The sequence below is a fragment of the Asparagus officinalis genome, chromosome 6 (genome assembly GCF_001876935.1).
Source record: "Asparagus officinalis chromosome 6, Aspof.V1, whole genome shotgun sequence".
Classification (NCBI taxonomy): Eukaryota; Viridiplantae; Streptophyta; class Magnoliopsida; order Asparagales; family Asparagaceae; genus Asparagus; species Asparagus officinalis.
In genome coordinates, this window is record NC_033799.1 from 7,509,120 (window position 1) to 7,519,169 (window position 10,050).

The 10,050-nt window shown below is 37.6% G+C and overlaps 1 protein-coding gene across 4 annotated transcripts in view; it reads right to left on the minus strand.

Moving 5' to 3' along the window:
* The window catches only part of LOC109844480 (exocyst complex component SEC6), a 19,728-nt gene extending 11,567 nt beyond the window's left edge, over positions 1-8,161 (minus strand). For all 4 annotated transcript variants that reach the window (XR_002248040.1, XM_020413532.1, XM_020413535.1 and 1 more), the window contains exons 1-12: positions 7,880-8,161; positions 7,462-7,500; positions 7,154-7,242; positions 6,924-7,014; positions 6,497-6,586; positions 6,313-6,392; positions 5,372-5,464; positions 4,735-4,761; positions 4,060-4,167; positions 2,417-2,555; positions 2,213-2,257; positions 1,076-1,131 (exon numbers count right to left, since the gene is read on the minus strand). Coding sequence is in view for 3 of the 4 variants with exons in the window: in XM_020413532.1 (XP_020269121.1) it covers positions 1,076-1,131; positions 2,213-2,257; positions 2,417-2,555; positions 4,060-4,167; positions 4,735-4,761; positions 5,372-5,464; positions 6,313-6,392; positions 6,497-6,586; positions 6,924-7,014; positions 7,154-7,242; positions 7,462-7,500; positions 7,880-7,996 (974 nt within the window). In the remaining variant the exon portion in view is untranslated. The remainder of the gene's footprint in view (positions 1-1,075; positions 1,132-2,212; positions 2,258-2,416; positions 2,556-4,059; positions 4,168-4,734; positions 4,762-5,371; positions 5,465-6,312; positions 6,393-6,496; positions 6,587-6,923; positions 7,015-7,153; positions 7,243-7,461; positions 7,501-7,879) is intronic.

The following is a 10,050-nucleotide window of genomic DNA, read 5'->3' on the forward strand; positions in this document are numbered from 1 at the left end:
TTTCCTACACTACAAGAAAGATTTAAGTGTTTGATGAGCTCCCAATAGCTCAAGGGAATTTAAAAGGTCATTTTACATGCTAATTTGAGAGGGAAGAAAAACAAAATGGAACTCTGAACATACACGTAAAATGTAAAGATGAAGCTGCTGTTGTGGAATTGAGAGGAGTGGATGATGAGATAGCGATGTCAGGTTCTGGTGCAGCCAACAACATGCAGGTGTGAACAAATCATAGCATCTAGGTTACTCAGACACCGCGTTTTGGGTGCCGTGTTTTGAGTGCTGTGTCTGTGTCTGACACCCGTCGGACATGGATTCTCCATGGACACGTGTGGTTCTATACCCTAAACTAGTTTTTTGATAATATTGGGTTCAATACCAATCGGCTTTTTAACTCAAAAACTGAAACCCAGACGCTCATCGTATTATCCCATATGATCAAAACTAAAGTTTTGTTAAACCTTATTCTTAGTTTGATTTACCTTGATTCTTAATTGTTATGGATAATAAAAACACATGCACACGCACGCGCATGCGCACACCCACACATATATAGCCATGTCCCTGTATCCTACATTTTACAAATTTGTCATGTTCGTATCTGTGTCCGTGTCCGCGTCCACATCCGCATCTATGCTACCTAACATAGCATGTTGCATGTGAGGAACAAGAGGGACACATGATGGTAGATGGACACCTTGTATGAACAATTCTCAACAAATCGAGCCAACCCCAAAGAGGTGGGATGGAGCCATAATAGTTTTTTAGTTAATGATAACACTTCATTTCACGGAGAATTTAACAAATAGCAAGTCCTACATAAAATATCAATCCCCTGCATATCATTTATAATTTTCACTAACATGAAACAAGCAAAAGCAACCAATATGATGATTGTAATTTATACAAAAATATACAAATCTGTGAAGACCATATTTAGAACCCTATTATTTGAACCTTGAATATTTCTTAGGTAATACAACATGAATATTATTTTACAGCAGAGGAAAGGAGATAATTAAATTGATGTATCTCAATTAGACCATGGGAATTAAAAAGTGTTGATTTTACAAACCTCGGCGGAAAACAAGGAGCGACATAGTCATAAATATCTCCAAGCTCATTAGCGATCTAGAACAAGATAGACAACTGGAAAACAAGGAGCGACATAGTCATAAATATCTCCAAGCTCATTAGCGATCTAGAACAAGATAGACAACAATATTACAATGGATAGAAATATCCTAAATATCTCCAAGCTCATTAGCGATCTAGAACAAGATAGACAACAATATTACAATGGATAGAAATATCCGCATTCTGTCTGACATTCCAAAGCTAAAAAAGTGCAATTAAAACTTCAAAATAATTCAGAGCACCAATAATAGAACCACAGACAAAAGAAATCCTTTAGACGTATACAACCGGTCCTCAACAGGAATCCAAAATCCCATAAAGTTTCACCATGTTAAGCATAAGCACCATCAAGAACGTAAGTGCAGTTCAACCAACCAAAGACAAGGTAAATGAGAAAGGAGCCCCATGTTCAGAATACAAAACTGCCTGTCACAAATTTTGATGCAACCATACTGGTTCATAAGAAGGCACTTCAATAGAGGCCAGGCAATCGAATTATTTCAATTGAACGGTTGCCAGAAGCTGAGATCAAACTGCATAAACTTTGAAAACATCCTAAATAGTAGAAGAAAGATTAAACTGATATAGACAACATATATACTCTAGTTAGAATTAGACCCTCAAGGCCTCAGGTTATTGTGGTTTGTGGAATGTCAAATTCCTACCTCTCTGGAATGTGGTTCCACTTACCAGATTCAGGTGAATATTACATTACCATAATGGTATGATTTGAAAAGGGTGAGTGTTGGCACAACGGTAAGGTTGCTGCCTCGTGACCGGGGTGTCACCAGTTCGAGTATTGGAAACAGCCTCTATGCAGGCGGGACAATGAATGGGATTCATCAAGAACAATATTGGGATAGGCACACCTCATCCATAAAGTCTATCTACCATGTCCTTGTCTACCATTTGCAGTTAAGAAATACACACTGTATCCAGAGCATGATATTTTACACTTGGTTCATTTGGAAAATTTCTTAGAGATTCAGGTAAGTAAAAATAATGGATGTGGGAATAACAAACCAGGTGAATTTTAACGGCAAAAAGAAAAGAAAAAGAAAACAAGACTGCATACCTCTCTAGCTTCTTCTAGAGCAGCTTTTAGATCCTCAAACACAAACTGCATGAATAAGTTTATAGAGAGGAAAATAATAAATGAACTGGGAAACATAAACGAACATATAGCCAGGTTAATAAGAAAGTGAACAGAATATAAAAGGCTGGCTTCTCCCAAAGGAGAGGGAAAGTTAGAACCTATTCTAGAAGACAGGATACCTACCTCCTTAAGCAACTTGTCAAAACGGGCCTCAACAGTTTTCCTGATATACTCATAGCACTTATCTTTAAAACATTTGCCCTGGCCCTTTAACTTTTCTTGAACAACATTCTTGGGAGTTGCTGTACCACCTGTACCCTTTCTGCCAAATGCAAGTAGAGGAATATGTATGGTAAGCAAAAGTACTTCCAGATTTCCAGTCAAAAGAAAGTTTACAAGGCAAACTATTAAGGACCTATATACAAAGGGTCAGAAAGAGAAGTTATCAATGGTTTATGTTACAGTTAACCACTAACAGCAGCAGCAGCATTAGAATCATAAATATATAGTGTACATTAACTCCTTAACACCGTAATCATCAAATCTTACTTGCAACTATATGGGATCAGCATCAAGGATATGAGGAAGGAGACTAGTAGTAAGACAACAACAACGACAACAACAATGACAACAACAACAATGATAACATCAAGAAAGTGAAATGTAAAAGCATGAAAAAAAGATGGACATCATATCTGAACAAATTCATCATCCACTAAATGATAAGCTCCGCAAATCAGAGTGCTTCCACAGAAACACTTAGAAAGTGCTTGACAAGGTATCATAGAAAAAGTCAATGGAACAACTAATGTAGAACAATCGGGCTCTTTGTAATTACATCCATGGTCTCCTTTAGCAATTCACACCATCTCCTTTTCATCTAGAATTTTTTTATGGTCTATGAAGAATTCTGAACAAATAAGTACATATTCCTATTCCTTAACATGCCAGAAATTCTATGGCATAGCCTCTATTGCTCATAATCTCCTTGAAGAAAACAATGAGCTGCTTTCTGCCTAGTATCTCAACAACAGACCAATGGCTTCTCCAATCTGTTGCATCAGTTAGTCTACACAGACAATGAATATGAGGAAAATGTAAATTGGGATGTGTGTGCATGCACAAACATACAGATCTACAAAAAGATCATGACAACTAAGCCTAGTATTGCTACTTTTTGTCTTGCACAATAATCTGATGCCGTATTCTCTCTGCTTGTTGAGATGATCATAATACACAACTTGTGGCACAGGTTTCAAAATGGTATCAGAAGAGACATTCATCCACAAAAAAATTGTAAATGCCAGCATGTGCATGTAAATTGGAACCCGAGGTCACAAAATTGACACCCAAGAAGTACTTGTACTAATAGAATTTTCTGCATGTAGAAACTTCGACCACAAACTTTACCACCAAGAACAAGACGCGGAAGCAAAGATGGTAATTATGAAAAAGGATATTAGAATAACAATCAAGAGATCCCTCATCATCAACTTTGGTCAACTGTATGCTGTGTAATGACTTTTTGTTCGATTATTCAAAGTCTGAAACCAAGACTAACTTCTTCACTAGAAAAGCGTCAAAGCAAAGAAAAGGCAGCCAGGAGCTCAAAACCCCCACCCTGGCAGAGATATGGGGACCATCAGCTGCTAAATGTCAAATAGCAAAGAAGCTCTATGTGGGTTAAACTGCGACCACTAGGTCAAAATGGAGAAAACCTTACCATTGTCCAAAAGCTCAACATCAAAGCAGTATTAAAATGGTAAGTTTAAACCACTTTTTGCATCATGAAAAATCAATTGAAGAGTAAAGTTTTTAGCCATTACTTTGCCGATCTGCGTGGATTTGCAATTGATGCCATAGTGCCCCCTCCCTCTGCCTCAGCCGCCTCTTCAGCTAGTTGCTGATCCAGAATTTCTTGCATTTCAACAACTCTGCCATATAAAAAATGAAAGTTCATGACATGATTATTTTAATTCAGTTAAAATGCAGAAGAAAGGAGTAACATTATACATAACCTACCTATTATATTACAAATATTATGCACTTCTAATACTTTTAAAACTACAATATTAATTTCTTATCGACCAGCCGAGCTTAACAGTATAAGCATGAAAACTTTCCTCCTCTATAAAGAAGACAAAAGCTCTTTAGATATGATTTCTAAATATGATCAACTGATGCTAACAAGCTAGTGTGTTGTTCAAGAAACATGAACCCAGAGGGGCGCAATTGTGCATCTTTCGCTAGTTTCAGTCATTTGTTTCTTTGCAACTAATAGTTGTAGTTGCAAATAAGCCTTTGAGTTGCAACTCGCAGTTGCGAACAAAAATGAACTGCAAGAGGTGTTTGAGTTGCAACTGCAGTTGCAGTGTTTATTTTATTGCTGTTTAAAGTAATAGTAATGACCTACTTATTACAGGATAAAACCTCACAAGAAATAAGAATCCATAGCAGTGGCAGTAAAGAATGTAAGAGAAAGTGAAAATAATGGATTATACCTTACAGCTCGGACCAGAGTCTGTGGACTGCACAACAGGTACAGATACCCATCAGAAACAGCAAATAGAATATGAAAATAAAATAAATATGCAAAATAGGCTGTCCGTACACAGTTCATAGACAAAATAACTATTCTCTGCAGAATATACGAAATAGATTGCATAATGCATGGTGAACCAATATAACAACTAAAACATATAGTTGCATGTTCATTTTATGCAAAAATGATACTGTAACCTAATAAATGGGAAAACTACTTGAGTAAACATTTGATCATGATGACATCCATGCAGATAACTGTATGCATCATCAATAAACAAGGGAGTTTCTTATTTAGAAGCTTGAAGAACAATCGTGTGCAGGCCTTTTATGTCATTCAATTAAAACTATTAAATCCAGGAGCAATCCTCCAAATCCCCAACTCAAGGAAAAGTGCACAGAGAGATAATATAATATTCTATACATGGAGCAAAACTGTTTGGCTGAATAACCAACTATGCAACTAATTAGTACAGACTACTTGGAAAAATCAGATAGAGGGAATGATAGCCATAAAACAGTTAGCCTGAATACCAACCAGTCAACCACGCAACTAATATAAATTCATTGAAGTGGGAAAAAAAAACACAGCCATACCTTTCTTTGGCGAGCTTATAGAAGTTAGAAATATGACCCCACAATGTCTTTTCAAACGTCTCCCATGTCCGGTCTACATCTTCAAAGTATTCTCTGCAAACATCATCAAAAATAAATAAGTAAAAGAACAATTAAAAAGATACCAAGTTATATATGCATATACATACATGCATATACGTATATACATCTATATATTATTCCTATGCAAGAAAACCTTGAGGCTACAGCCTATCCAAAAGGCTAAAATGTGTACAATTGTGCATGCCCTTGACGTGCACCTAACTTGTCAAATGCAAATTGTGCCATCCTATCTGGCTGGCTGCAACCAATGTTGTCACAGCCTAAAAGGTTTCTGAACAGAAAACATAGTCAATTCGGGTTTTTTCAACTGTGGGCACAAATTGGTTGAACCAGGTATATATAGCAGGGGGCATGCTTCAGTTGTATTGTTAATTTATATTGATATAGGAAATATGGTTTGTACTAAATGTAAGTCATTACCTGAAATGTTTAGTTAATGGGTCATACTGAATCTGGTTGGTACCTGCTGGCATAAGTTGGAATCAAGATATTTTGTTAAACTCGACATGTCAGAGTTACTCTTTTGAAGTCACGATCAGTTCATGCGGTTGACATCTGGCCATTTGAAGCATTTGTGATTCTTTAATGTCATAGACCAGTGAAGTTACCAGTTTATGTCAAACCCAATCCAACCAGTCAGTCAAATCACGTTGTTAGCATCACTATAAAAGCAGGTGTCTTGTTAGCAGCATAATCTTGATTATCAAAACCCACAATTGTAGTTACATGACAAAGAAGCACCTAAGCACAACCACCTAAGGAAACTGGTTGAGGTCAGTAACAGAGAACTAAACAAACTCAAAACCAAGTTGATTTGCGATTAACGATGCAATATGGCATGCAAGAGCTTCTGTTTTGACCTTAGCCTGCCAACCTCCTCTTTGTGTGATTCTGCAGCTGCCAGTGCAAACCGCCTCTTACCATCAAGTGCTGTCAATTTCTTAAAAATTGTACAAAAGGCTAGAATTAGCAATACATATATTAATTGTTTCCTAACTCCTAGAAAACATCCAAAGTCGGAAATATTATATAAAACTATGATACCTCATATGTATGAATTAGTTCCCTGTCATCACTTAAAGAATCACGAGCTGCAGCTGCTTCAACAGATATGGACATCATTCCACCCACATCCTAAGAAATCTAAGCAATTAGCAGCATTATAACACATAGAAACGAGAGGAGTTCTTAATGATCAGTTCTCCATACAGGTTTAAAGTGTAAACTAGTAGAAGCATATCTAAGAATAGGTTACGAGGAGACGCAAGTTGTTTTTGGTTAAAATTACTGATTACGAATTAATAGGTAAATGAAAAAGACACCAGAAGCAGAAGGAACAACAAAATAAATCAAATTAGAAAATTTCGGTTTTGGTTTGCACAATTTGAAAACCAGAATAGTGTGAGGATATCAAGATAGTCTAACCAACCTTTAGTGAATAGTGTGAGGATATCAAGATAGTCTAACCAACCTTTAGTGTTGTGTTCAAGTTGTTCCTTGCATTGCTAAGAAGTTTTATCCTGTCGTGATTTTCTATCAGCGTTTGACACTCTTGGCACAACCTGACATGTCACATACCGGCGATTTAAAATGTATGGCAATATTAAAAAAGAATTTCACATATGATAATATGGAAGGAAATCCGCAATTAGTACACATAAAATATATCAAACAATGCCTAGACCCGGACCAAGGCTATACCTTTCAATGGACACAAAGTTTTCACGGATCTGGTTTATTGTCTTCTGAGATGAAGTGAGAGCATCTATACCAGCATGTGCTTGCTCAACCTGCATAAAATGTTAAAAAATTGTCAACAACAAATTTAAACAGATTGGAAAACGTGTGCAATCCTCACAAAGGGAAAAGGAGAACGACCAAGGGAGGAGAGTATAAACAGTTTGTAAAGCTGAAATCATATTTAGCATTATGGCTATTCAACAGTAGCAGATTTCAGCAATGGGTTGGGGGAAAATTAGCATTTTATTGCAGAAAAGAGAAATTCTTACCTGCTCAGCAACCATTGTGCTCAATTGTGCATCATTCGCCTGAAAAGCACAGGAAAATATGAGTACTTGTTATATCTTACAAGTAAAAGCATTTTTTATTCGTCTCATGCATTACGACCTAAAGTCTACAATTCTAAGCAAACAAAGGTTTCCCTGTCTAACAGGTGCAGTGCAATTTCACTGAATGCTCGAAGTATCCCCATAGAAATCTCACTGAAAAACTAAATTTTGGGATGAAAAAGGTCAGCTGTTATCCTTGTTGCTGATTTTAATGCAAAAACTAACAAACCACTACATGAGCTCACTCAGATTCAATCTACAACAGCTCGAGATCAAGGTAATTGCAAAAAACAATCAAAATTTCGTCGAATTAGGGCAAATTTCAACAGGGAAAAGATCAGGATTCGAGATTCGAGACCTGTTGACGAGAGAGATAGTCGGATTTGATGGAAGCGATGGAGGCGACGAGCTCAGGAAGCGGGAGGAGCTTGGCGACCTCGCGAACGGCCGCCTCCTTTGCCTCGATCTCTTCCATTTCTCGATCGATTCGAGGAGGAAGAAGATGAGTTTAGAGTGATATGGTTTATTTTGTTAATTTTGGGGGGATTTCAGTGTGAGAATTTGATCGTTGGGAACGAATCAAGTCTTCGCAAGGATCTCAGCGGAATGGAAAGGGCCTAAGGTCTGACTCTGAGGGGAGATCCGGGTCGGATCTTGCAACGGCTTTGTGGATCCATTTGGATGAGTGGTAATCTTTTCTCTTTTATTTCTTTCGTCTTCCCAACAAAATATAAAAGGACAAAATTTTAAAAACAACATTTTTTAAATTTATTTTGCGAAAACGACCCTTTGAAAAAATAATGAGCAAAACCGACTATTTTCTGTTGAAAGGATCGGTTTTGCTGGCGAAACACTAAAATGAAGTGTATGAGACTACTAGTCCTGTACACTTCATTTTAGTGGTTTAAAGTCGGGACTGCCCACCCCCCCCTCCCCTCTTCATCTCCTGCTCATCACTGCGGTTGCGTTAAGTAAAAGACGTTCGGGCTAAGAAGACGCTCCTCCTCCACCGTTTCTTTGCTCGCTCTCTCTCTCTCTCCCTTCAACCACCAGAAGCCACATCCAAGCTCCTTGCCCACCCATAGGTGGCGCGCCGACAAAACTTAACCGGCGACGCATCGAATGTGGGAGACTGTCGAGTCCCTCACAGCTCCGTCTAAACACCATCGAACCAGTCCCCCTGCAACTCGCGAACCGCCGCTACGAAGAACCGCCGACGATACCCAAGCTCTCCTCCTGCGACCCACGGCCGCTCAGTCTCGAGCATCACCCTCCTCCGAGCTCACCTCAGGCCTCGCCGCTGCTCCGCCCTTCAGCCTCCTCCTCTGTCGACTTTACGTTTATCTTCGCCACCCATCTCTGACAAGCTTCACCGCCACCACTCCCATCTCCTCCACCGCAGACTCAACCTCGACAAGATCCGCCTTAACCACAGTCCCGACTTTTAAATCCACTAAAATGAAGTGTACGGGACTAGTAGTCCCGTACACTTCATTTTAGTACTTCGCCAGCAAAACCAATCATTTTCAACAGAAAAGGGTCGGTTTTGCTCATTATTTTTTTAAAGGGTCGTTTTTGCATAATAAATTAAAAAATTTGTCCAATATAAAATTACATGTTCTTTTAAACATGTGTTTGGAAAGGAAAACTATGTTTATAATTACACTTCACATCTCGTTGTTCTTTTAAACATATTTTTAAGAGGGTGTTTGACGGGACTTATTTTTCAAGAATTTCAAACTAGGTCCTTTTGGCTTTCATGACAAAAACTGGGACGCGTTTGGCAACTGGTCAAACTGGCTTATAAGCCATATTGTGGCTTGTATTCCATTATAACATGTTTGGTAACTAGTTAATTTTGGCTTATAGGCCTAAAGAAAGCTTTCCTAATCCAGCTTGTTTTTTGGTGGCACAACACTTAGTTTGACTAAATAAATGTTAAGTTTACCCCTCAATATTTAGGGTAATTCCAAAGTTTGTTTGATATTTAAATTTAAAACCGCGTTTTTTGGTCATTTTGACAACAATGGTGGATTGTAATATACCTATTCGCCAAACACTCTCTAGTATTAAAAGTGGCTTATAATATTTTTTTATACCAAATACTCTGGCTTATAATCCATCAATTTGTCAAAACACTATCTCTATTGAAAAATGGCTTATACTCCGTTTTTTAAACCAACACTTTGGCACAAGAAAAATGTGCGGATAGAATAGTAATTTATTTGGTCAAACTTAGCTTATTATTTAGATGACANCCCCCCCCCCTCCTCAAAGGAAAAAAAAACTAAGTTTGTTTTCCTCATTCATTGATAGTTTGATGGAAGATATAGATTTGATCAATTAGATTGATAGTTTGATGGAAGATATAGATTTGATCAACTAATTGATTAACTAAGTGAAAAGTTTAGATAATAAACAGTTACATTAGTGAGAGGTACTAACAAACTTATAGAAAAAGTTTAGAATCATTTCAAAAAAAAATTCTATGGACATGTTCATGTGCCACTCATAATCTAAGATATTTTA